The sequence below is a fragment of the Euphorbia lathyris genome, chromosome 5 (genome assembly GCF_963576675.1).
Source record: "Euphorbia lathyris chromosome 5, ddEupLath1.1, whole genome shotgun sequence".
In the NCBI taxonomy this organism is placed as follows: domain Eukaryota; kingdom Viridiplantae; phylum Streptophyta; class Magnoliopsida; order Malpighiales; family Euphorbiaceae; genus Euphorbia; species Euphorbia lathyris.
The window spans coordinates 28014406-28042267 of record NC_088914.1 but is presented as its reverse complement, the minus strand read 5'-3'; the positions used below and the strand labels follow the sequence as shown (position 1 = coordinate 28042267).

The 27862-nt window shown below is 34.7% G+C and overlaps 4 protein-coding genes and 1 non-coding gene across 7 annotated transcripts; 3 read left to right on the top strand and 2 right to left on the bottom strand.

Annotated features, from left to right (window-relative positions):
• The first annotated feature begins 265 nt into the window (after window positions 1–265).
• TRNAM-CAU (transfer RNA methionine (anticodon CAU)) lies at window positions 266–349 on the top strand. Its single transcript is given in 2 exon segments — window positions 266–303; window positions 314–349. It is a non-coding gene; the product is annotated as a tRNA-Met (tRNA).
• Window positions 350–462: 113 nt separating this feature from the next.
• LOC136230301 (guanine nucleotide-binding protein-like NSN1) lies at window positions 463–4550 on the top strand. The gene is made up of 9 exons (XM_066019335.1): window positions 463–621; window positions 710–954; window positions 1297–1396; window positions 1490–1663; window positions 1838–2055; window positions 2264–2528; window positions 3230–3409; window positions 3528–3739; window positions 3978–4550. Exons 1-9 carry the CDS (start codon window positions 603–605, stop codon window positions 4356–4358), a joined length of 1794 nt encoding a protein of 597 aa, XP_065875407.1. The 5' UTR covers window positions 463–602; the 3' UTR covers window positions 4359–4550.
• A 1699-nt stretch (window positions 4551–6249) lies between these two features.
• Window positions 6250–9105, bottom strand: LOC136231125 (uncharacterized protein At4g13200, chloroplastic). The gene is made up of 3 exons (XM_066020410.1): window positions 8780–9105; window positions 7450–7604; window positions 6250–6885 (listed from the first exon to the last, which is right to left on the bottom strand). Exons 1-3 carry the CDS (start codon window positions 9006–9008, stop codon window positions 6616–6618), a joined length of 654 nt encoding a protein of 217 aa, XP_065876482.1. The 5' UTR covers window positions 9009–9105; the 3' UTR covers window positions 6250–6615.
• Window positions 9106–19322: 10217 nt separating this feature from the next.
• Window positions 19323–23008, top strand: LOC136228874 (putative vesicle-associated membrane protein 726). The gene is made up of 5 exons (XM_066017364.1): window positions 19323–19720; window positions 21662–21803; window positions 21895–22015; window positions 22124–22186; window positions 22675–23008. The coding sequence occupies exons 1-5, from the start codon at window positions 19531–19533 to the stop codon at window positions 22822–22824; spliced, it is 666 nt and encodes a 221-aa protein (XP_065873436.1). The 5' UTR covers window positions 19323–19530; the 3' UTR covers window positions 22825–23008.
• Window positions 23009–23299: 291 nt separating this feature from the next.
• LOC136228873 (pantoate--beta-alanine ligase) lies at window positions 23300–27535 on the bottom strand. 3 transcript variants are annotated; one of them, XM_066017362.1, is made up of 6 exons: window positions 27306–27535; window positions 26612–26681; window positions 25335–25924; window positions 24811–24924; window positions 24412–24543; window positions 23300–23572 (listed from the first exon to the last, which is right to left on the bottom strand). In XM_066017362.1, exons 3-6 carry the CDS (start codon window positions 25917–25919, stop codon window positions 23456–23458), a joined length of 948 nt encoding a protein of 315 aa, XP_065873434.1. In that variant the 5' UTR covers window positions 25920–25924; window positions 26612–26681; window positions 27306–27535; the 3' UTR covers window positions 23300–23455. The 3 variants fall into 3 exon arrangements, with proteins under 3 accessions (XP_065873434.1, XP_065873433.1, XP_065873435.1); XM_066017361.1 differs by lacking the exon at window positions 26612–26681; XM_066017363.1 differs by lacking the exons at window positions 23300–23572; window positions 26612–26681 and adding an exon at window positions 23613–24113.
• Window positions 27536–27862: the final 327 nt, after the last annotated feature.

Here is a 27862-nt window from a genome sequence, read left to right as displayed (position 1 = left end):
AATTACCTTAGTTTTTTCAATGTGTGTAAGCTATTTTTATGAAAGCGTAATTACTTTGAATTTAAACAATATGTATAATTGAACCATATAATTGCAAATTATTTTATGATTTTAGTGTTCATTACTTCCTATTTCTATACCAAAATCTGGGTTAATTACTGAATTAAATTCAAACGTACAATGGAGAAATAATGTATTTAAAAAATTTGTTACGACATTACCCTTTCTTCCTATCTTATAAATAAATTCAGACTTTTTAACCATCGGGGTGGTGGCGCAGTTGGCTAGCGCGTAGGTCTCATAGCTCTGAGTAATCCTGAGGTCGAGAGTTCGAGCCTCTCTCACCCCAAATATTTTTTATTTTTTATTTTCTTATCTTTATGAGCCGCCGCCAAGGGCAACCAAGCCTTTTCATTTGGGCCGATATTCAAGACATATATATCACTGGCCCAGCTCTAAAACCCTAGTTCTTCTGATCAATCGCATTTCTCCTCCCATTTTCAGCTTTTAAAAAAAACCCTACCTCCATCCAACGTGCCCTTCTCTTCCATTCGCTCGTTCCTAATTCCAGATTCTGCTTTAATTATTCGGAACAAGCAAGTATGGTGAAGAGGAGCAAAAGTAAGAACAGTTTCTTTAATTTCAGTTTTGTTTGTTGATTGTTGCCGATTTTTTTTTTTTACCTTGTTTTTGGGTTATTGGCGTTCAGAGAGTAAGAGCAAGAGAATAACATTGAAACAGAAGCATAAGGTTATAAAGAAGGTTAAGGAGCATCACAAAAAGAAGGCCAAGGAAGCTAAGAAATTGGGATTGAATAAAAAACCTAAGGTTGAGAAGGATCCTGGTATTCCTAATGACTGGCCCTTTAAGGAACAAGAGCTCAAGGCTTTGGAAGCTCGCCGGGCTCGCGCTATCGAGGAATTAGAGCAAAAGAAAGCTGCCCGCAAGGAGAGGGTATTGATTCTCTTTGCTACATTATGTTGTTATTTTCTTCCGAAACTGTTTTCTGAATGATAGAGAGACTTGTGATGTGCTTGGAATTTTTATTTTTAGTAAAAAATAAAGGTCTTTGCCGAATGCAATCGCTGATGTCTGAACTGAATTTTTGGTGGTTTTAGTTTGGAAGCAGGCATTAAACACTTACACGTTCATCTCTCATAATAAACGTATTGATCTTTTTATATCTGTCTACTGCATATTTTCCAACATTTTTTTATTCTATAGAGGCATTCTGTGTTGGGGGGTGATACTATACTTAGTTTCTTTTTGGTAATCGAACCCTGGATGTCTTTTCAGGCTCAAAAGAGGAAGTTGGGGTTACCTGTGGACGAGAAACCTTCAGCAAAAAAACAAAATCTTGAAGAACAAAATAATGGTGGAATTGCCAGAAATCGGGGTATGGTGATACTTTACTGGAACATGTCCCAATGTGGAAAGTTGAATATTTACATTGCATTTTAATACTTGCATATTTTAATTCTTAAAACAGATAATTCAGATAGGGGATTCTATAAGGAGTTGGTTAAAGTAATAGAAGAATCTGATGTCATTTTGGAAGTCCTTGATGCCAGAGATCCTCTTGGTACCCGTTGTGTTGATATGGAAAAGATAGTGATGAAATCTGGTCATCACAAACATCTAGTGTTACTTCTGAATAAAATTGGTAATCTCTCTTCTTTGTTTCTATAGATGTTCAAATGCATTTCCTGGTTGAGTTGCTATAATAAATGTATTGAATATTGATTGTAACATGCTGGATATATTGAGATGCTCCTTCAATTATTCTGACCTGCTGACCGCTTTAGTGTCTTGTTTTCTGATTGAATCTTGTTTATAGATCTTGTCCCTCGAGAAGCTGTTGAAAAATGGCTGAAGTACCTTAGAGAGGAACTACCGTCTGTTGCCTTTAAGTGTAGTACTCAAGAGCAGAGGTCAAACCTAGGGTGGAAGTCTTCCTCAAAAACTGCAAAGACCAACAATCCTCTGCAAACAAGTGATTGTCTTGGAGCTGATACTCTTATCAAACTGTTAAAAAATTACTCAAGAAGTCATGATGTATGTTATTCTATTCTATTTCTTTCTCTTTATTGAAAGGACTGCCAAGGATCTAATTTATGCACTTGTTGTCTCTTAATTACAAAATTTTCCTCTGTTTTCTGAATGTTATATGAAAAAGTGTGCTACTATGAATTTGGGCTTCCTATCTTTTTCTTTTCTAATTTAATCATATCCCTTATATAGTAGCATATCATGGTTTTTGCAGATTAAGAAGTCAATTACAGTAGGTGTTATTGGCCTGCCTAATGTTGGCAAGAGTAGTCTAATTAACAGCTTGAAGAGAAGCCATGTTGCTAATGTGGGTGCGACTCCTGGTCTTACAAGATCAATGCAAGAGGTTCAGTTGGATAAAAACATTAAATTGTTGGATTGTCCTGGTGTTGTAATGCTGAAGTCTGTGGAGAATGATGCCTCTATTGCTCTTCGTAACTGTAAAAGGATTGAGAAGTTGGATGATCCTGTTAGTCCAGGTAATTTAATCATTTTTGTATTTCTTTCGGGCATTTACTTCTTCAGCATTGTAAATAATCCTTATTAGGCCATAGCACCTTGAATCCCTGAAAAATGCACTTTCAATTTATCCCAAGTCCTCATTTTTCTCAACTGAGTACAAATTTTAATTTTGTGTTTCCACATCATTCCTCTTGAACATGTTATGTTGTATTTCATCATTTGGATGAAACATGAACTTGTTCCTTGAACACTGGAATAGAACATAATGCAGTGAACAGTACAGGCTAGACAGTCTTTTACTAAAATAATAGAAAAAAAAGGAAGTTCTGAGCTGTATGTTAATCTTTATAGGACCAAGGTGCAGGTGAAGCTGAAGAAAGAATTTATATTTTGCCTCTACATGCTTTCTAGGTTTATTTTATTACCTATAGATTTCTTGTTAGTTTTTACCTATGTTGATGGAAACCAACACAGAAAAAGTTGTTTCTAAAAAAATATAGCTAGGAAACGGTTATGGAAATGGAAAAGAAACGGACACGAAGCGTGGAAACGCCAGTGACGGAGAGTTTCTGTGCAACATAGGCTTTTTACAATGTAAATTAAATTCAGCTGCTCTTTTGGCTAGGAAACCTCTGAAGTAGGATTTATAGGGGTTAGCTTTCCTGCTTTTACATTTATGTTAGTGTATTGATGTTTGTTGTGTTTCTCGGTAATGCAGTGAAAGAAATTCTGAAGATGTGTCCAGATAGACTGTTGGTAACCCTATACAAGATACCAGCCTTTGAAACTGTTGACGACTTCCTGCAAAAGGTTGCTTTGGTCCGGGGTAGGCTCAAAAAGGGTGGAATCGTGGATGTTGATGCTGCTGCTAGGATTGTTCTGCATGACTGGAATGAGGGTATGCCTTCTAGGAATCTACGTTTATCTTTACTATTAATGCATGGATGGAGATAAACGCAAAATATGACCATTTGTAATAGAACGAGAGGATTAAATTTTTGTGTAACATATTTCAGGTAAAATTCCATATTACACTATGCCGCCAACTAGAGTTCAAGAAGAACCTTCAGAAGCTAGAATTGTTACCGAGCTTGGAAAGGAATTTAACATAGATGAAGTTTATGGTGCTGAGTCCTCGTTCATTGGAAGCCTCAAATCTGTTGATGACTTTAATCCCGTTGAAGTACCACCTAATTGCCCCATCAAATTCAACGAAAGCATGATAGAGGTTAGTGATTTCTTGCACGTTTTAGTATTGCAATTGCTGTTGTTGCAAGAAGTTCTTTTTATATACAGAGTAATTTTAGGGCCTTAAAGTTCTGTGCTTTGTTTGTAATCCCTTAACAAGTGCTTTATTTCTATGAACAGATTAATCCTTCTCTTGTTCTTGCTTCTTAGTAGTTTAGAAATGATCTAATCCATTAATTCTAACTTAATTATCATTTCATAACCATTATTCTTATTAGGGAGATACGGAGACCCAGCCGTCGACTCAAGGTAATGAAGACGCTGAACACATGAGTGATGACGGTGAAGACGAGGACGTGCCTATGTCTATAGGTTCTAAAGAAGATGATGCAAACAAGAGCAAGGGAAAATCCATATCCAGCAAGCAAAACGAAAAGCTATATGCAGCAGAAGGTATACTGAATCCGAAAATGAAAAGAGCAGAGAAGAAGAGGAGGAAAAAAACAGCTAAAGTGGATTCAATGGATGATGACTATGACTTTAAAGTGGATTACAGAAAAAAGAAAGACTCTGCCATGGATGTTGAAGATGATGCCAAGGATGATGATGAAATTATTGGTGAGGTGCCAATGTCTGGTGTTGAATTGGATCATGCATGATATGATGATGCGAAGCCATTGATGGAAAAAGGGAGACTGCATGTTAACTGACTGAGTCAGTGAGTTTTTATTTTTTCTGATGAGTTAGGGTAAGATCTGGAAAGACTACATTTGTAATTGTGAACTCAACAATGCAGGAAATTTTGTCACAAATGAAGTTTTTATATGTTTAAAAAGTTTTGTTCTGTCTTATTTCCATCAACATATTCAGAGAACTTGGACTGGATTGGTGATCTTAAATTGATCTAGATATTCAACATTGGGGGCTAGAGGATGGTAATGGGTAGGGTATCCGTCGGTATTGTAAATTCTAAATTCTTATCCTTTTATTTTTTATCCGTATACATCCCATTACGCTAACCGGTATACTTTTTACATTCTATATCCGTCCTATTTAATTCGCAGGTGTCTCTATCCGTAAAGAATAAATATATAAAACAAAAAAATATTATAAATTTAATAAATTATCCACTTAAAAATTTAACAGATCGAACCTTAACCAATAAGAAAAAGTAGTTTAGTGGTATCGGTCATCGGGTACTGGGTATTCTCATACCCGTCATGGGCAATGGTGTTGATCTTATATTCGTCTCACACCCTTTTATACCGGATCAGATAGTCCCATTAAAATCGGGTCGGATAGTGTTGGATACATCCTGTGAATGGGATGGGCCTCGATCTGAAAACAAAGAGAAAGGATCAAACAACAAACGAAATAACAAAAACTATATATTATTTTATTGTAGATGGCATGTAGATAATTTACTTGTATTGAGAAAATATAATGTAGAAATTCTTCTTGTATCGGAAATGTTGTGGTGTAGAGAAGAGCAAGTGAGGTATGAGGGCCCTGTTCGATTAAGGTTTCACAATTTGCAACTAAATTCAAGCTCGTATTATGCTTGGGGCATGTAGCTAATATAAGCTCAAGTAAAACTAATATGTTAAGAATAATATGAATTGTTCTAGCATAATCTAACGGAATTTTCTTGAGAAAAAAAACATTATTAAGTGTCTTTAACTTTACATGTTTTAAGGATCAAACCTCTTATCAATTATTTTACATATTGAATTTTTGATCATTGATTCTATTATGGATTCGGTCCTTATTTAAGTTTTCCGTTGAGTTTGGGCGGCACATATTGTTAGGGCAATTCGGTCAATAGACGTGGACAAATAAAAATAAGAGTTTATTAGCTAGGATAGATAGAGAGTAAAAAGTATAAAGAAATTACAAACTTCAATTTCAAGTAGGTTCTTCCAAGCTCGATCTTCTCTCTAATTTTGCAATTTTCAGCATTAGAATTGCTAAATTGATCTTCTCCTTTTCCAAACTCGACGGAAAAGTTAAATAAAAGCCAGATTCATAACAAAATCAATAATTAAAAGTTTAATGTGGAAAAATAATTGATCACGAGTTTGATTCTTAAAACAGGTTAATTATGCTTTTTGCCAATTTTCTCTCCTGCATACTTCTTAAATTACTTATGAAACAACCTATTTTTGGATGTAATTTGTCCTGGTTTTTCCCATTTATTAGGTATTAAGTTTTGGAAAACCAAATACTTACAATACAAAGTTTTGTAATGCTTCCAAAAACATAAAGTTTTCTAATGCTTCCAAAAACATATAAGAAAAAGGTAACTTGTACGAGTAAGACAATCTGATGAATCTGCTGTGATAATTTCATAATTCCAGTGCTCCGGATTCTGGTTTAGGGACCACGTTACAACAACTTGTAAAGTCTGAGGGGAAATCCTGCACTTAAGCCCAATACCTTTTTTTAACATAATGTCATTAATATAATATGTGATTTATATATTTCAAATGACATGATTATATATAACATAGATGCAATAAAAATGATAATCATGATTATATATAACATAGATGCAATAAAAATGATAATCGTATCATATAGATATTGTTAAACGGATTACTCTGTCAATAGTGTAACAGCCTTATATGAGCATATATGAGTGAAGTTATACATTTAAGATTGAGAGATACAGCTCCTCTCTCCTCTCTCTATAATGTGAACACTCACACTGGACCTTGGGTTTGGTAATTACACCATAAACTACTTACGTGTGAGCCATGTCGTTAAGTAAACTTTTTATCTTATAGAAACTTCAAGATATGAAAGAAAAATAACACATCCCTACAGCCACTGGAATTTGGATACTGGACATCTTTCAAGTGTAAGACCCCCCAACATTTAGCAGTGTAAGAACGTGCTACTTAAACGAACTTTAGCCTACTCATAATCTGAGACGCCAAAAGTAGGGCCTTCCCCTGCAGGATCAGGACCTTTCTGAGCAATAGGTACTGCAGATGAATTTGGAGTTGATGATGAAGTGGTAGTAGGAGTCACAGCAACAATGGTTGGTGATGAAGTAGCAGACTTAGCATTGTAAGTAACTGATGCTGCATCCGTTGAGGTAGGCTTTGGAACGATTCCTTGTGCCTCCATGGCTTCTCTTGCTGCAGTTTCCTTAGCTTTTTTTGCCCTTACCAACACATCTTCCTGCACATAGTCAAATTAAAACTTAAGTTAAGATGTGTCTATTGCTAAGAGTTTCCAAGATTTTGGTTTCAGAAACAGTTATAGAAACAAACGCTTTAAAATCAAACTTTCCGTGCAACATACATTAAAGGGCGGCCCGGTGCACTACGCGTCCCCGCTAAGCAAGGGTCTAGGGAAGGGTCCCACCACAAGGGTGTATTGGGGGCAAGCCTTCCCCTGCCAATTTTTTGGCAAGAGGCCGCTCCTAAGACTCGAACACGTGACCTCTCGGTCACACGACAACAACGTTTACCAAAAAAAAAAAAAAAAAGAGAACAATACAGTTACTTTACTTTCAAGATGACAGATAAGCTACTATGTTGAAACGGGAATCAAAAGTTTCAAAGAGCTTTAGCTCAATCCTTCTGAAACTTTATCCTCCATAGGAACACTATCACAAACCTTGAGTTGTGAAATAGAACTAGAAAAATTTTCTTGAGAGAAAGAAAGGAGAATTATTCAGTGCAGCAAGATGTAAAAGAATGAACTTTGAATACATAAAATCTATAACTAATAGTTCACTACCTGAAAGTCCTGTATTTGCCTCTGTTGCTCAGCTTGCAGTCTGCCAATTGTACTCAGAAATTCCCCAACTGCAGATTCAATACGCTCATTAACTGCTTCTGCTACCGCCTTTCCCAAGAAAAATGCATCCAGAACAGCCTTGCTCTCGTTATCACCTGCAGCATTTAGTGTCTTATTTTACAAATAAAATGAAATTGATCATGAGGAATTTCTTCTAGGTTGACTCTCACAATTTCATATTCTCAATAATTCAATATCAATTCGTAATCTATCATAGTTCTTAAGGAAGCTTACATTTCATATGCTGTTCTATTTGCTAATTCATGAAAAAATACTGTAATGCTTCTCTTTTCTTGTTCTTTATCAAAAGAAATTTACCTGTAATGCTCAATGCAATTTATGGTACCATACAAGAATAATTACTTGCACTTGCACAACATAACAAAAAGATCCCACAGAAAAGCTAGAACTAATAATCCAGCATAATAGTCCATTTGGATCCTTAGTTCTTCTTCCATTGCATACACAGTCGCTTAGACATATACTATTCAACTGCAGAATCAGCATTTTATTTATTAATTCAGACTGAAGATACACAATAATCATATCCAAATCCTTTTCTGTCTGATGCAATTCAGACTAAAATTCTTACAGCCAGGACCACTATGGAAGCTTGTTATCAACTCTACTGTTCTTTGCAAATGAACTCGATTAGGTAGCCTGTACACTAGAAAATTTTCCTCATAAAACACTTAAAGGTGAAGAAAGCTCTTTAGAAACCCGAGGTTGTACATTCCTTTGAAAAGGGGGGAAATGCTCATAACGATTCATCAGTTTTCTACCTTATTGATTAACGATTTTCAGCACATCCATTATCCATACCTTAAAACACCATTCATTCTTCTGAATCCAATTTTCAACTCAATCAAAAAGCATACCCGAAAACCTAATATCTTCACTAATCGCTATATGAAATAAATTCCACCAAACTTTCAATTAGTAGCTTAGAGACCGTAATCAGAATAAAATTGGAAATCTATCTCAGACCTCAATCTTAGAGAGCGAACTTCAAGCAAAACACGAAATAAATACTTCCATTTTATCCTCCCAAATTTAGGACTTCTCCCAACAACATAATCTTGACGACAAAATTAACAACTTATTCTATTCGAGTTAAGAATTTCCATGAACTTTAATCGGTTAATAGTCCTAAAGTTCAGAAAGAAAAAAGAATTCAAGTATATTACAAGAAAGGTCACCATTTTCTCTCCTAAAATACATACATAGGTATGTATACAGGAATAGTAAAATAAGATGGACGGAATAGTACCAGAACCAGGGCCGCCAGGTCCGGTGGTGCTGTTGCATTTGAAGGTAATTGAATTGGAGTCTTTGGTTGGCGTTCCAAATCTTAGACCCAATTGTTTTTTGAGCTTTATATCTGATAAAGACGAGATAGAAGGATTAACTGAGCAAATACCATAGCTACAACTTGAAGTTTGTTTGTTAAGTTGAAGAGAAGAGAAGCAGAAAGATTGGGAAGTCGGGATGCCACTCATGCTGAAACTGAAATTTTCCCTCACTTTCTGTTTGTTTCTCGGAATTTATTTTTCTCAATTATACAATATTCCGTATTCTTTGGACGCGGGTAGGTAGGTTAGGGTCGCCTCTGGTTAAGTCATATTCTACAGAACCGTAAGCATGTTCTACTTGTCCAAACTTTTCACTTCGTTTTTTAACAAACCAAATGTTATTAAATTAATTTTAATATTTGGTACATTTTAATTGATTGTTTGTAAGTAACATTATAGATGAAATCTTAATCAATAATATTATGTTCCACTAAATTATCCAACTTGTCATGATTTTGACACATTAAATAGTACTACCTCCGTTTCATATTACATGTCTTTTTAGAGATTCTTTTTTGTTTCATATTACATGTCATTTTATATGATTACTACACGTTAAGTCATCATTTTTTCTGCTATAAAACGCGGATTTACGAAAATTAATTAGCATAATGAACTTATTATAGAATAAATAAATATTGAAATTAATAAATAAGGGACAACAATATCTTTTTTCTAATATCCTTAATTTTTGTACAACTCTCTAAAAAGTCATGTAATATGAAACGAAAGGAGTACATACGATTAACATATAGATAAAATATGTAGAATAAATTAAATCACTGAAAAAATAAATTAAAACTTTAATTTAATTTAATAGAAATTCAATCCATAAAACTTCAACGGACTTGTTTATTCATCGTCCACATTAATTGAGATTTCATCAATTTTAAGAGGTCATTAGTTAAATATTACCAAATAATAAACAAGGAGCAAAGTTCTATAGGGATTATATTCTCCATCCTCGCTCCCGACTTATCGAGGATTCCTCGTCCCCGTCCCAAAACCTAAACGCAGACAGTTTTGTCCATGTGGGATCCTCATTTCTCATTCCTTTATGTTTTTCAATATATACAAAAACTTTTATTCTATTTTTTTCTCAATTTTATTGGCATTTCACATAGTATAATGATAAATAATAAGATTAATTTGAGTTGAATGACAGAAAGAAAGAGTAAAATTGACCTAACATAATAATTCTAAAAGAATCACAATATATATATATATATAAAATAAATGTTGAACGAGGAATTAATTAGGGAATTTGAGGGATCCCCATGGGAACATATCGAGGAAAGGTACGAGAATCTCCATGGGGCGAGAATACCCATTCTCGTCCTCATAAGTAAGGGACAAAACAATCCACATCCCCGTCGGGGCAGATCTCTGATAGGGATGGAGAATCCATACCCCGTTTACACCCCTACAAAGAACAACATTGTAAATAGTTCATGACAGATATTACCAAATAATAGATCACGAAGAAAATACCAACCTTTTGGATAAACGTGGGAATAGTGCTTTAAGCCTTTTTTGTGACTAGCTTATATGTATCAGACTTAGTTATTCATATTTTGACAGATTATTAGTGATATCATGCGAATATAAACTCGCCAAGTGGCGTTTATGAAAACCGAACAAGCATTTATAAAAAGAGAACATGTGGCACCACTATAACAAAAATCTTCAATATGACTCCGTATTGAAGATATTGGCTTGGGAAGTATCCAAAATCCTAGTTTAGGATCCACCTATTACAGCAATCACGTCTGATCCCGTGACTTACAAGCTTAATGGGCTTAAGGGATATTAGGCTCTGATATCCGGACACACGTTCACTTATCAATAGGTGACACGTAACTCATCTCGCTCCTAAACTTATAATCATCTTCTAAAACTCGATCACATTATAAATAGAGTAAACACAACTCGAAGTACATTACTTCATTCATCCATCCATCCATTCGTTCATTAAGCTTACATCTTAGCTTTGATTTACTATTATGTTAATCCTCAAGTCTTAAGTCAAACTGACTTATGTATCGTTAGCCGAACGACCCCCTTTTGACATTGTTTCTGCCCAATTACAGGTTACCAAGTGGACTTATAAGATTCAATCATATCAAATTGGTGTGATGAACATGGAACAAACACACCAATGACTCGCTTAATTAGTTCAACTTCCATCATCTAATGCACTCCGTGCATCTAGAGTTCAGATTGCGACAAAAGAAGAAGCATAATGACAATTCCAGGCTGATCATGACGTGACTCTAAAAATGGAGGAGGATATTGAGGCCCTATATGCCCAACAAAAAAATCTCTTAGACACAATCTCCAAACGACTGGAAGAAAACCTGGGATCTATCCACGACATCGTCAGTGTGATACGATAAGGACATGCCATCCAAATGGTTGAAGTTAATGAAAAGCCAGAGATAGAAGAAGAGACTATTAGGTACATGAATAAACTTGAGAATATCAACTGCTCAACCAGACACCATATTTTCTAGAGCTTCCATCGTCAGACGGATCACGAAGCGATCAGCTAAGGGATTCTGGCGCATAGTTAAAGGAAAAAGAAGACCCCCCCCCAATAAGGCACCGCAGATCCAAAACTCCCATTGTATGAAGGGAAAAAATTTCCAATGAGCAATCCCCTAAAAGATTGACCTTGGTGATATAAGAAAAATGACCCTCCCCGAACAGTAGGACCCCAAACTCAAACCATAAAGGAACCCGACATAGATCTACTGAGTCCTGATCTATCAGCCAGGAAAAAATAGTCGAGCCCAAAACTAAGGATCAATGGGCGCCTAAGGAAAAGAACCTCTTAGTAAAATGTGAGGATTTCAAGGCCAAGTTTGATGCAATCCAAAAAGAATTAGACAAGCTTTAGAGCATAATCGTTGAAGCAGGGATCAACTCGAAGCATCGTGGCATAATATAAGTAGCAATACAGCTATGCAAGAGGATCATGATCGATCCCATGCCAAGAACGTTCAAATATCCACTGCTAAAAGAGTACGACAAGATATGGGACCCCACTACTCACATTAAAAATTTCAAATGAGCTATGGATACTACCACGACAATTGGCATTGTGATATGCCACATGTTCCCCACCATATTGAAAGGTATCGCCTCCTAGTAGACCCGACAAAGCGACACACGACTCGATGACACGACACGAACACGAACACGATATGCTTTTTTAGTGTTAGTGTTTAGGGTTTTATGACACGACACGAAAGTTGACACGACACGAAATGACACGTTAATTTTCGTGTCATTTTCGTGTCAACCCGAAAAACACGAAACTGACCCGAAATTTAATTAAAGAAATTAAAAAAATTAAAAAGTATGATAAACTAGGTTAAAAATAGACATGACTTTTCTTATTTATTAAAGTATAAATATAAAGAGTATAAAAAAAATCCTATCTTATCTTATTATCTTAACTTATTAGGTTTTAATTTTTCAAATTATGAATTTGAAGTAAAGTTCAAAATATTTGGAATAACAGATCGGGTCGTGTTGAGCAGGCCAGGTCATGTTAGTGTTGAGCTTAATAGGTAATGGGTCATTTTTGGATTGACACCAAACTGACACGCTAATTTTTTAGTTGAGTTAGTGTTGATATGTGAACCTAAAAACGACACGAAATGACATGGATATTGAAAATTATTGTTATATTCTCTTGTGGTTTTTTTTATGACACTTTATTAATAAAGATAATAAAATTATAATTATTAATTGCAAATATTGATTTGAATTTCCTAAATTGTTATAAACACATTACATGACCCTCTAACATGATATTATCGAACTTTTCGATAATTATTGTTAACATACTAATCTAAAAATGATATAAAATGTTTAAAAACAGTACCATATCTTCTTATATTTTTAAGAGTTATTATTAATATATATGCATAACAAAATTACATGTAACCCGAAAACACGACACGAAATCGACACTAACTCGAACAGGTTAACACGACTTTGACACGAAAGTTTTTGGATTGGGTTTGGGTTTACTCATTTTTGACACGAACCCGAAATGACACGACACGAACACGACTCGAACACGATAATTGCCAGGTCTACCTCCTAGTGGTACGAGTAGCTTGACACAGAAATGATCACTAGCTTCAAACAGATGGTAAAGATCTTTATTGACCACTTTATAACGTCCATTCCCGAGAGCAAAACCATGTAGGATCTCAACTGGATGATCCAACATGAAAATGAAACCCTCATAGACTACGTGAAAAGATTCCAATAGGAAGCCATTCAGGTCAAGCTATTGAATATGGAAGGAACGATTGACATCATGGTTGCCAACTTCCTCAATAAAGAGCTAACCACCAAATGCCCCAAATCTTCGCGGATCTGGTGACTCGAGAAAAGGGATTCTTTATGAATAGGAGGCCCACATGGACCGAGACCAAAAAAATCCATGAGAGAACTCAGAGAGATCAACAATCTCCCTAAACGCTCCTAAAAGAGAAGTCCTATATTGGATATAGAAGGACATGGTACACATCACCTGCTCTTCAAAAATGAAAAACTCACTCTCAGGCAGCACTAGATTATACTATAACTTCCACAAAAGTGAATGGCACAACGTGGAAGACTATATACAACTTATTGCTGGACCACTTCCTGAAAAAAGTTAGAAGAGGCCTGACATCTGAAGAGAAGGAAAGGCAAGGCAATGATAAAACCCCACGAGGCGTTATCTATGTCATCTCTAGAGGACATGGTCTAGGACAAGTGCCCAAAAGAAGATTCTCCAAGAATGGGAGACTTGATACACCGAGGTCAGATTTCTCATTCGGTAGAACAAGGAATACCCCTAGGATTTTGCATGAAGACTTTAAGGTCCATACGATATTAGTGGATAACAGGAGCTCAGCCAACATCATCACGAAGAAAGACTATGAGGCACTTCATCTTATGCCAAGTAGGTTGAGTCCCACAGAGGCCCCCTTAATAGGAATTAGCGAATACTCAGTCCCCCTATTAGGCAGTATGGTGATGAAAATTAAGACCGGGGACAATCACCCCACCTAGTAGTTGGAAGTGGAGTTCCTGGTGATAGATGTCTATCTACCATACAACGTGGTAGTAGGCCGAAATCTACTATCCAATTCGAGAAGTGCGTTATCCATTCGACACTTGGCATGCCAGATCCCCACATTTGAAGGAATGACCATCGCCCAATGCAATCAATTGGTGGCCCAACAATTGTACATGGCATCACTCGAAATAAAGTCGCCAGAAGCCGAACCCACCGAAGAAGAAAGAGAGAGGGTAGAACCAATCGGGGACCTGGAATCAGTCTGTCAAGCAAAAAGCAAGTCAATGCATATCTTAACAACTGTCTTTTCTCCTGTAAAGGAATAGATTGTCCAAACATTATCGATGCATTCACGTGGTGTCTAGCAGACGTGGTCGAGATATCCCCCAAAGTAATGACTCATTCTATGAACATTGACCCAAAAGCCAAGATGGTCAAGCAGAATAAGCGGAAGCACGATCCTGAAAGGCAAAAGATCATCCAAGCCAAGGTGAATAAGTTGCTGGATTGCGGGCATATCAAGGAAGTCTCCTTGGTCCATATGGCTCAGTTGTTTATTTATTTAGTATCACTTATGTATAATTTATTTTGAAAAGAGAAATTCATTAAATCAAGAAGGAATTATATCAATAGCCAACAAACAACAAACAAAAGAGGACTTTGAGGCCAATAAGAAGGCCTAACATTCAACTGAGCCGTTTGAGCTATGGTATGAGCAACATGGTTTGCTTGTCTAGGAACACAGATAAACCTACAACTTTCAATGCGGTTAGAGATGGCCAAACAAGTTAACTATAGACAATGCAACCAAAACTAGTAAACAACCAGGGGGTATTGAGTGCATCCACAACAAGCTTGGAGTCAGACTCCACAATGATATTAGAGCATCGATTAAGGATCAACTAAGAGAGGACCTCTTTAGTATGAAAGACTTCTACATTTTTGAAGCCAATGATCCCATGGATGAGCTTGGGGCCACTTCTAACAACTTGATAAGAAGAGCCTCAAACCACAAAATCGCACCCAATCGAACACAAAGACTACAAAAAGAGCCACATCAGTATTAGCTTTAAGGGACCTAACATGAGGTTGGACCAACAGTTGACAAATGAATATGGAGAGCAAGCTGACAAGAAATGAAACAACTTTACTTCAACCTCGCGTTACTCAATGAGAAAGGCAATTAATGCATAGACTAATTAAAACATTTGCTAGTATCAATAGATTTTTCCAAATAACATCGTTCCGATGGTGCCGAATACCCCGAAACATTACACTTTGTAACCATGTGACTATCATCGTTTTGGTTTAAAAAACAAACTTGTGAAAAAAATAGTGATGCGAACATAGTAGTTACTTTGCCACTCATTCCACAAGCATTTACAAAATTATATGGAATGTAATTTCCACATTTTATGACTATTTTCTTTGGTGTAATATACTTAGTTTTTTTATATAATAATATACTTAGTTTTAAATAATTTGATTGTTACTGACGGTTGTCGAATCCACCAAAAATAAAATATAACTTCACAGCTCTTAGGCTTGCACAAGGGTAAGCAAAGGTCGTACCCAAAGGACTAATACTGATCTAATTTGTAAATATAACCAAGCAAATAAATAAAAAGTAAAAAGGGGGAATTGGAATAGTTGATTGCTAAATTAACGAAAGTAATAGAGTTGAGTTGAAATTGAATAAAATGATTAATTAGAATTTCAGCTAAGGGATTCTCAGGCAAGGAATTCAGTTAGTCTTGATCATTGACAGAAATGATGTTTCTTCTAAATTGCATATCAGACTAGTTTGATATATTCTTCCTAAATAATGAATTAACCAAGTAAGACTGTAGTTAACTCCTAATTAACGAATAACCTTACCTCAGCGGCTAAGATTCAACCCGTTAACAGCGTTAGGAATTAGAAGAACCTAATCTAAGCCAATCGATTCTCAGCGATATCGATTCAGAAACTTAATTACTCATTCACTTGATGTGATAAAGTCGAAAATAGATGTATTAATGTCACATGGAGAGTTCTCAGTTGTCAATCTGACTATCCCCAAATACAATCTAGATTTCAACTTTATAGCATCAATTGCTACTTATTCAGATTCAACTAAATAATTACTCGTTGATTATTTAGTTTAATCAGATAGCTGTATACCAGTTTAATCAAATGAACAATCGACCGTATCATTCAAAAGCAAACTAATAATTGAGATAAAATTCCTAAACACAGTGAATAAACAAATGATATGAATAAAGAGAAAATACTAGAAGAGAAACAATCTCACAATACTTGAAGATTCATGCCTTTGAATTATTCCTTAACCGAAATAAAGAAGTTTAGCTACGAATAGCCATGGAAGAACACATGTTTCTATTTCAAAAAGAGAACAAAATGATACCGAAAAAAATAAAACCTAAAAAGAACCTATTTTAAGAACGTCAATCAGGCCTTTTGTAGAGAAAAGCCTCTCCTAAAAATTAGCTAACAAAAATAATCTTTTCTAATCTGTCATATCTCCTAATTTCGTGCATGCTTAGTCATTCCCAACTGTCCAGGTTCATTCTTGATAGAATAAGGAAGAGTCCTGATCAATTCTGGAGTCTGTGATTTCCGAAATCCTTAGTCTTGGGCAAGACTAACTCCATTTTCGTTTCAGCTCCTCTGAATCAGCTCCAAATTCCCTTTTAGTCCAAATTTGTTTCAAGTTAAGTCCAATTCCGCTCATTTTAATCATTTGAGTCCTGTGGAGGCAAATCATACCAAAACAAACAATAATATCCGAAATAACACTAAATTAATTAAATAACCTAGCACTAAAGTGGATATTTGAACGTTGAATTGGACACTTATCAGTTACCTTGAATTTTGAAAATAATTTATTAATTTATTGAAATTGTTCTAATATATTGAAATTATTTAAATCAAAACTATTAACTTCTAAGTTCTAAGTCACATGATAAAGTGAAAATTTAAATAAATCGAAATGCAAATCACATTTAAACAATTTTAGGAGGTTAATGACACATTTAGAAAGTTTATAAAATCAACCAAATTATGCGCCCGTTTGTTTTATCTACGGTTTGATGTTGCTAGTTGCTATTACGGTTTGCTGTTGTGAAAAGCTACTTTTCCAAAAAGCAGGGATTCCCTGCTTTTGTAAAATGATGCTTTTTAGGTGTAAAAGGTAAACAAGAGGTGACTAACCAAACACTTAAAACTCTCATTTTCGAAGTGAAAATGCAAATAGAAGTATGAAAAGTAGCTGCCAAACACCCCATGTTTCACAAGTACAAATAAATTGCTCAATATTAAGATTCTTTTTACTGTTGAAAAGTAGCAAAATTGGCCGTCAAAAAGAGAAATTCATTAAATCAAGTCGAAGGAATTATATTTAACCGAACCGCCTAAGCTATGGTATGAGCAACATGGTTTGCTTGTCTAGAAATAAAGATAAGTCCGTAATCTTTAATATAGTTAGAAATGACCAAACAAGTTAACTCTGAACATAATAAACAAGTTAAAGGATTTGGAGTCAGATTTCACAATGAAATTAAAACATCACCCAAGTGAGTGTTGGAAATTTATAATTAAAGTTTTGTTTATTTTATTTAATTTTGAATTGGTAAAATCCTTCCCAAAAATTAGGTAAGTAACCAACTTACCTTATATTTATGCCTAGATGATCTCCTACTTTATAACGCATAAGATCCATATTAAAATCTCTATAAATAGACTGCCTAAGAAACGTGTAAAGGGGAGGGGGTAAAAAAAAAAAGGAGAAAAAATAGTATAAAAGGTCCAGACAGAGATACATCCATCTTTGGTTGGTTTTATTTGCTTCCAAACCTACAAAACTCCTCCAATCTTATTTACACAAACATTCTCTTACACTTATTATTATTATTATTATTATTATTATTATTATTATTATTATTATTCGAGCATATTGAGAATAATCAGTTCGGAAAATTGCGCATAAGAATTTCAACGAATTGAAGTGTATCTTGTGGGAGAGGCGTGATTGATTAATATACAATACAAATCATCCGTTTTTTCTCAAAGGACATCACAAATCAACGTACTTCAATCTATAAATTCACAGGATATTCAACTTATTCTTAATTTAGTTGTTGTTTGTTTGTGATTATTGTTATTATTAATGTGTTTAAATATAATAAAAGTTTAATCATCATTATATTTATTTGAGTGAATATAATTTATATTTCTAGTTTAATTGACCATAAATTATTTCTAACAGAGAATATTTTTAATGTAAAGGTTTTTTGCAGTTTTAACGTTAGAGATCCCATGAATGAGTTTGGAGCTATTTCCAAACAATTTGACTAGAAGAGTCTCCAATCACAGAATCACACTCAATCACATAAGTCTACAAAAAGAACCATATCAACATTAGCTTTAAAGAACCCAACAAGAGATTTGGACCAACAGTTGACATATGGATCTAAAAGGCGAGCTGGCGAGGAGTGAAACAACTTCACATGAATCTTATAGTACTAAGTGAGAAAGCCAATAGAGAGACTAACTAAAATATTTACTGAATGAAAATTTTCAAACAAAATCGTTATGTGATACCAAACACCTCAAAATATTACACAAGAATTCACATAGCTATCAAATCAAGTTGTGAAAAAATAGAGATGTGATCGTAATAGTTACTTCGCCACTCATTTTACAAGCATTTACAAATTTAAAAGGAATGTAATTTCCACATTTTATAACTATTTTATTTGGTTTAATATACATGATTTCTATACTTAGTTAAATAATTTGATTCTTACCTTGAAATTTGAAAATAGTTTTTATAATTTTTTTTTAAAAGTTGTGCACAATAACAAAGAAAAATTATATGAAAAACAAAGAAAAACCTCTAACTCACCCCACTCCGATGTGAATCGAACCTATAACCTCAACGGTCATAGATAAGCTCTCAACCAACAGGTTAAGAGTTTCAACACAATTTTATGAAGTTGACGAGGACATCCCGAAAGTTTATAAATCAATCAAAATTATTTGACAAGTAGAAATAAATTGCTCAATATTAAGATTTTAAAGGAGTAAAAGTGGCATTCCGTACAAAATTATGGCTTCGTTGCTTAGTTGTATAAAAAAGGCGTTACATTGAAAAGAAAAGAATAGAAAGTAGATGGAATATCATATTATTTTATTGTCTTATAAAACAAGGAATCGAATGGGGGGCTTTGATTTGATTTTTCATTTATCAATAACAACGTACATCTCAAATCTAGAAAATATACAAATTTCAAAAATATTCAAATGAAGACAGCGTGGCATTTCCGTTATTACTTATGAAATTGGAGGGTAGCTAACCCACTCTTAGTCATACCCATCGCTACTCCACGCTACCTTGCCTTCAATCTAAGCGAAAAGGAAAAGGAAACTCTCTCTCTCTCCCAACAATAAAATCTCTCCCTTCGAATTCATTTCCGCTCTGCAACAACAACAAATTCCTCCTAACTTCCTTCCTTCTCTCTCTCACTTCTCCCTCTAGGGTTAGGGTTTTTCTTTTGTTGTTGTTGTGGTAGCAGAGACTAGATGGGCCAGCAATCGTTGATCTACAGCTTCATCGCCAGAGGCACGGTGATTTTGGCTGATTACACGGAGTTCACCGGTAACTTCACCAGCATAGCTGCTCAGTGCCTTCAGAAACTTCCGGCCACCAACAATAAGTTCACTTATAACTGCGATGGTCACACTTTCAACTACCTCGTTGACAACGGCTTCAGTAATCTTCTTATCTCCTTTTCTTCTGTTTCTATCTGATTCGCCAGTTTTAGTATCTGATCTGATATTTCTGATTTTTTTTATCATTCATCATATATGCTTCGATCTGTGCCTTTGTGTTGATATTTTTGGATGATGATACTTGAGCTACAACTGTCTTGCGGTTCTGATTATGTTGTTGCACGTAGTTAGTTGTTTTTGCGATTTAGTTCTATTTTATTTAATCCATCTTAGGTTTGGCTTAGTGTTTTCAATTGTCAAGCTGATATGAGTTTGCAGTGATCTTACTGTAATCACTTTGGGTTACTGAAAGAGCAAATAATTCACGAGCATATGGTTAATGCTACAGTTGCTGGATCAGATCACATGATTTGAGGATCATGCTGATGCGGTAACTTGTGATACTTTTCATCTGTTTGTGCTAAGATCATGTAGTTCAAGCGCTAGTTACTGATTTACTGTTTGTCTTTGAAGAAGCGCAATGGAAGGGGGAATTAAATTTCAACTGTTCACATTGATGATATATCTTGCGAACCACATTGTGTACTTCTTCTCTGCTTTCTTTAGTTGAGCCTCACTATTGGCCTGAGTTATTTTATTGGGTCCTTTGGTAACTTGAAAGATAAAATGAAATATTCAAGATCGTGAAAAGGAAACTGAATTGCTTTCTTAATTAGCAAGGAGCATTGTAGCATTTGAAAGGCTGCAAAACTAAGTAGAAACTCCTTGATTTCTTCTAAAGTCTGCCTTGTGCACTAATGATACTTAAATTGTAGATCATGGAACTCCATTTTTATGGTATGAGCTTTAACGGTTATTATTAGTATAAATGATTAGATTCAATTGATTGGTTTCTTAATGATATGCAAGTCACCATATTAAATGATGACTATAATGCATTTTTCCTAAAAAATAATAATTCAGGTTCAAAGGTTTTTCGATTTCATTTTTACTATTATTATTTTTATAAATGTCTTGAAAGAGGAAAATTGCTTTATATCTGCATCAGGTAGCCAAAAGCAACCGGCTAAAACTAAGAAACAAGGGCATTCTAATTTTCAACCTTTGTAATCTATTCTTGATTTATTTGGAAGCCAAGTGCTCATATGTATAAATGATTATTGTAATTATTAAAAGTTTAACATCAGTGGTATGTTCTAGTAAAACTTGTGTGCTTGATTGTTTATTGGTGCACTGCCTAATCATACAATTAGTTTATAATGCAATACTTTCATTGGAGGTGGGGCTGGCTGGTTCTTATGAGAACCCTAAACTTTTCTCACGTAATATATTCTGATCTAAATGGGGCTATGAATGAGGTGCAAGATGCACAAAGTTAACCTTATTTTATATATTATGAGTATGATTAGAAGCCTGCATAAAAAGTTAACCTTATTTTATATATTATGAGTATAATAGTATCAGTTTATTTTATTTGTTCAGTTGCTTCAGTTCTTAATTTTTTCAAAAAACTTAGAATACCACAAGAATAAATATTACCTATTTATTTTATCTGTTTGCTTCCATTCCTTAATTTTATCAAAATTTGGTAGCACATTTGGCTTTTTTGTTACTTATTAATGCGTGTTTGTGTGCATGAGAGAAACAAGGGGTGCAAAAGAGTTTCAATAAATCAGTGCATGAAAATAAAGAAATAACTTGATTTGGAGAATAGTCATTTCCAAATTGGAATCCCTAAATGTAATATTTGTTAGAGTAAACACCACTAAACGATGATTGGAAAAAAATACATCATGTAATGTAATAGTGAATGCAACAATTAATTTTGACTGTATTTAAATTTCTTTTAATAAGGTTCGACATGCTCAAAATAATCTTGTGCGCTCAGCTAGTCTCTTTCTATGACATGCCCAAAATAGTCTTGTGCGCTCAACTAGTCTCTTTCTAAGTTAAACTAAATGGATCTTGTAAATTGTTGCAGCTTATTGCGTAGTTGCAGTTGAGTCTGTTGGTCGACAAGTTCCAATTGCCTACCTTGAGAGAATCAAGGAGGATTTCACCAAGAAATATGGTGGAGGGAAAGCTGCGACAGCTGTTGCTAATAGCCTGAACAAAGAATTCGGGTAATTCCTTCCATTCATGAACATATATGCATGCCATTTATGCTGAATGTAAAATGTCATATGCGTATCATGAGCATGTTCAATTATACAGCCCAAAGTTGAAGGAGCAGATGCAATACTGTGTTGATCACCCTGAGGAGGTTAGCAAGCTTGCCAAAGTTAAAGCTCAAGTTTCAGAAGTCAAAGGAGTGATGATGGAAAACATAGAGAAGGTAAGGCTTTTCTGCTATGAAACAAAGTTATCATCTTGGAGTATCTCAGTAATAGAGTTTGAAAGCTTGTACATGGAAAGCTTTATATATTTTAACTTCATTTTGCAGGTTCTTGACCGTGGAGAGAAAATTGAGCTTCTAGTTGACAAAACGGAAAATCTCCGCTCTCAGGCAAGTGGATGGATCGTTTAACTTTTGCATCCAATATTATGCTGCTTTCATTAGCCAAGCTCAAAATGGACCATATATGCAGCTGGTGCATGGTTGGCCAAGGGTTGGCTGCACCAGGCACCAGGCTCTTTCATTGTTTTGTGGTAATGAAAGAGCACATTAAATCAACTTGCATAACTCAAATGATAATTTATCTACTAATAAAGATAAAATTTGAACTGGTTCAGCTATGAATTATTAGTTCTTTGGCAATCTGGAATGAACTCGTCTTGGGATGGAAACTTCTATATAATTAACTCTAAAGATCCCATGTGGGATGCTCATTGGACTCAATCCTCTTGTCACTGTTTTTGAACAAAAAAGACATCTAATTTAGCTAGTAATTGTTTTTTGGCTTTAGTTTTATTAAATTTTCTTCTAGGTGTCTTCGTATTGATATAAGTTATTTTGATATACTGATATGATGTATTTGCAATGTTTGGATGCAGGCACAAGATTTCAGACAACAAGGAACCAAGATGAGGAGGAAGATGTGGCTGGCGAACATGAAAATCAAGCTGATAGTGCTGGGTATTTTGATTGCTTTGATTCTGATCATAGTATTGTCTGTTTGTCATGGCTTCAAATGTAACAAGTAGTTACACGGATGATGATTTTTCATGTACTTTTTTGAGGTTATTATATTCTGCTATAGTCTAAATCATGAGACAGACAGTGCTTGTATAGTTTTAGGTTCTGAATTCTTTGTACTAGTAAGTTTCTTCATGTGTGGAAGTTGTCATTTCTTATTATGATTTATTACTTGATGATGAATTAGTTGAATACCATAGTGCCACTTCAGTGCTGTGTCAGACTTTTTTTTCTTCTTCTAGTTAGCTTTGGGCATCCTGAGATGTGAATGGAGGGATGCAAATGTGTACAGGTTCAACGGATAGTGCCTTTTCTATAACCTTAAGGAATATGCAATATCTGTGGAACCTGGACCGTGAAACAGAAAGAACAAAAAAAAAAAAAAAAAAAAAATCTGACTAGGGGAAATCAAATTCTAAAAGTAAAAGGACTAAGCAAAATTGATCATGTTGTATTAAGGAGACATTCACTTGCAAGAAAGCCTTGTGCAAAAGCATTATTTTATTAATTACATTCTTTCCTTTCTGATAATTCCCTTGATACCACTGAATATCCTCAAATTCTCTCCCTCAATAATCGTTATTGAAAGAGTCTGAAATTAAGCACAATAAATTGGGACTTGGGATAATAAAGAATCATTCAAGTGCTGATTTCAACATTATCGATGAGCCTGACCTTGCCAAACCAGGCAGCAACACAGAATACGACAGGACTCTTTAACTCGTCCACCGGCTCCAAACTTTCTTGGTCTACAATCTAGTAGCAACAACCAATACAATCAGCTGGAAATGACTCGAAAATTTATAATTTCATGCTATACAAATGCCTACTATGCATTACAACAGTAAGATGTTTGCGTCCATTATGCTAAACATGTTGAAGAAGCTCCAATTCTCCCACCATATTGTTTCATTAAATTAAGAGCAATTTCCTTTGTCTTGCTTGTATATTTTGTTTTATACATAAGAATTAAAATTAAAATACTCAAAACTATTCCAACATTGAATAGTACAAAACTTAGCATCACAGTTAAACGCATAGTACAAAACTAAGTTTCTTCAATCGTTATCCTTGTTTTGCTAAAGTGAAATTAGCTAAAATATCCAGCCTATAATGCCATCCCATTATCTCGCAATTCCCAATGGTATTGTTGTCATCTTCACTTTCATTTCATCTTTACATTTGTTAGTTTGTCAAACTTCTTATGCACAACAAGGAATATTCAAATAGTTCATGAGACTATCAAGCCCATACCCATATACTTGAATATCTATCTCGTATGCTTTGCATCTCTTCCCTTTCCAATATACCAATAAAAAATGTTTACAATCATATTTGATGCATTTCATGAAAAAAAAAGGGAAAAGCATATTGATCACCTATAATAAGTTGTAGAGAAAAACTGAAGTCTTACCACATGATATAGTATCAAATCGTATGATAAAGGTGATATAGACCGGTCAATAGATAAAAAAAATTGTCGTGATGGTGACCAAATTGGACAATCATATTAGCTTGAGTTAGAGAAAGGTACTACTTTCTCAAGGACATGAACACAGATTTTAAACACATAAACAGAAGAAGATTTTACTCACCTCAGCATAATCAATCTTCCCTCCAGCTTCAGTTATTGCTTGGATTACCACATCTCTCAACACACTACAATTTACTTGGCCATCCTCTGCACATGATTTGGCTTTGAACAAGGACTTGTTTATAGACAAAGCCTGCATGAAGCATATACAAGAATGAGCAAACTACTTCAGATAAGATGCATACGGCAATTTTTGAGCTTCTGAACCGCATAGTAAGAGAGGTGCATCTTATGATTTCAGCATATTTTTATGGATATTATGTCCTGTAAAAGGTGAACTACAGTAAGGATTGGTCACAAAGGAATCAGTAGCCGTCATTTTTTATATAAAAACCTAAGAAACAACAGAAGTACTTAATATGTGCATCAGATGTTCAAAGTTATGGAGATAGATTGGAACCTTTTCCCTTTCTTCAGCAGAAAGGTGGACATTGCGCGAACTCATTGCAAGACCATCACTATCACGCATTATTTCAGAGGCTATTATTTTTATGGAAAAATCAAGATCCCGAACCTGTAGAGAATAATCCAATTAAAAATAAGTCCATAAATGTAATGGGAAAGCCTAAATGTGAACTCAAATTAACAAGCCAAAGTGAAGGCTTCCAAACCATTTTTAGCTCAAATCAATAACACCTCAATAAGCTGAAAATTGTAGCATCACCAAACTCAGAAGCATAACACAAAAATTGCACAATTGGTTTTAAAAGGGCTAGCTTTTAAAAGATAAAACTCAGTTCTATATTGATAGGAAAACTAAATCGGAAAACACTGAACCATAGAATGATGTAACCTCCCCATACATCTGAAAACAAGCAAATAGTAACTGAAAAATCATCCACATAACACAAGCATTTCCATGTTTCCATTCTAACCAACACAAAATCAATAGGCCAAAGAAGGAAAAGCAGTTTGAATTCTCACCATTCGCTGAATGATTCTCCATTGCTGGTAATCCTTCTTTCCGAAGAGAGCAAAATCAGGCTCCACTATATTAAACAACTTGGTAACAATAGTGGCAACACCTCTAAAGAAGACAGGTCTACTTTTCCCACACATTCCATTTTCCAATCTCTCTACTCTCACCCAAGTTTCATGCCCCATCCCCTTTTCCTCTACACAAGACACCACCTTTTTCCCCTCTAAATTCTTCAAATTTTCCCTACTAACACCACTATCTTCATTCTCATAGTCATAAAGATTGTGGGGATTGAAAACAGCGTCAACACCACCAGGAACAGACATGAGCTTGCATAAATCGCCATTGAAATCAGATGGGTATGTGGAAAGATCCTCCGAAGGAGAGAACTGACCTGGATTGACATAGATTGAGACAACTACTAAATTGCCATGGTTTTGAGCTTGTTTGACAAGTGATAAGTGACCTTCATGAAGGTAACCCATGGTGGGTACAAGGGCTATGGTTTGGCCTTGGGATCTCATGGCTCTTGACCAATTCCTCATCTGACCTTTGTCTGTTATTATTTCTGGCCGCTTTCTTGCCTCCATTTTTCCTGCATAATTCACAGGTTAAGGAAGTTTATGCTGGTTTTTATAGTGGCTGTGGGTTTAATGGGTAAGAGGAATTGGGATTTGGTAATGAGAATGTATGGGATGTAAAGAATTGAATGGGATTCATCATAACAATAATTAATTCCTAGAAAATTGTGATTCCGATTGGCTTTGGAATATGGAACTGGAAACAGGGATAAGTTATGCGGCAGTTTGGTTGTAAACTCGTCCTTCTGATTGGGTTGGGTCATCATTGTCGGACTACCTACCTACCCTAATATTCATGGCAAAATGCTTCATCTGCATTTTTTTCCTAAAAGGCTAAAACTTGATGCTTTTCTGTGTTGTTCATTTTCAATTAAAATTTTAATTTTATTACAAATATAAAATAATACTACCTCCGTTTCATATTACATGTCTTTTTAGAGATTCTTTTTTGTTTCATATTACATGTCATTTTATATGATCAGTACACGTTAAGTCATCATTTTTTCTGCTATAAAACGCGGGTTTACGAAAATTAATTAGCATAATGGACTTATTATAGAATAAATAAATATTGAAATCAATAAATAAGGGGCAACAATGTCTTTTTTCTAATATCCTTAATTTCTGTATAACTCTCTAAAAAGTCACGTAATATGAAACGGAGTAATATTTTATTATAGGTATAAATACAAAAAATATACCTTGTTGTTTCTTGCATTTGCAAAGACGTTTCCGTGGTTTAAAACTTTCTAAACGCGGGTCTAAGATTTCCTACAATTGTAAAACAAGACTTTTTATCACCAAATCGTTAGTAAACAAGAGGAATTTGAGTTAAAAAAAAATAATTTCTGCTTTAAAATGTCCTTTATATGTTAGGAGGTAGTCACGGATCCAAGATTTGCTAGTGAATTTTGTTGAGAAATTCAAATATAAATTCATTGAAAAACTACAAGGTTAACATAAAATTCAACAAGAGAAATATAACAAGTTTTTTTTTTTTTTTTTTTCTAGCTACTATCACCTCCTAATTTGGGAACATTGGATGATTCTGTTATTTATCAACACAATATATTCCCAAGGAAGAAGCAACTATTCGAAATCTATAGTCTGAGTCCAACTCAGTTTCTAAATTGAGCTGCCAGTACTGAAATTAAATTCCTTAAATTCTTAATCCCCAAATCAACTCAAAGCAATGCAAACAGCTAGTAAACACATTTCATCAAACATTTGGTGTTCAAAAAAACTTTTGTGCTTAATTATTATATGCGGAATTTCTGTTGATGATGATAATGGTTCTAATTATCTATCTTATCCATTTGTGCTTAATTATTATATGCGGAATTTCTGTTGATCAATCTTAGCAATTACCAACCTTAAATTCATAAATATGAGTACCTTATGTTAGGCAATTCGTAGGAGGCGAGAACGCAGAAGCAGGGGTGAGGCCCAGACGAGGGATAAGATGACTGGAATTATAGGGAGGAGGTTGGAGCTTAGATGGGTGGTTCGGTGGAGGTTATTGTGACGGCGATCGGAGTATTTGTTGAAGAGGACTGCTGTGGGCGCGAAGTAGCGATGCCGGCGAGCGAATTTGGGACTGGATAAAGCATCTCTTTACAATTTGGATCTGAAATAAAGTTTTCTTGGTATGCAATAAAGCCCATATCCAATGATGGATTTTTTTTAAAGAGAAATTTACATCCAAGTCATAATTTTATGAATTATTATTTTTAATTTATTTTAAGAATTAAAATTTATGAATTAGAAATCTAGAATATATGATTCAAGGATTTAGAATTTATGAATTTGAGTTTAAATTTTTTAAATTAAAGATGAAAAACATATATTTTATTTATTATATATGATATATTCTTTTTTTTTTTGGTAGAAAAGGAAAAGAAAAACGAATAACAACAAACTACCCAGGAATTAGCCTAGGGAAGCTAACCCCA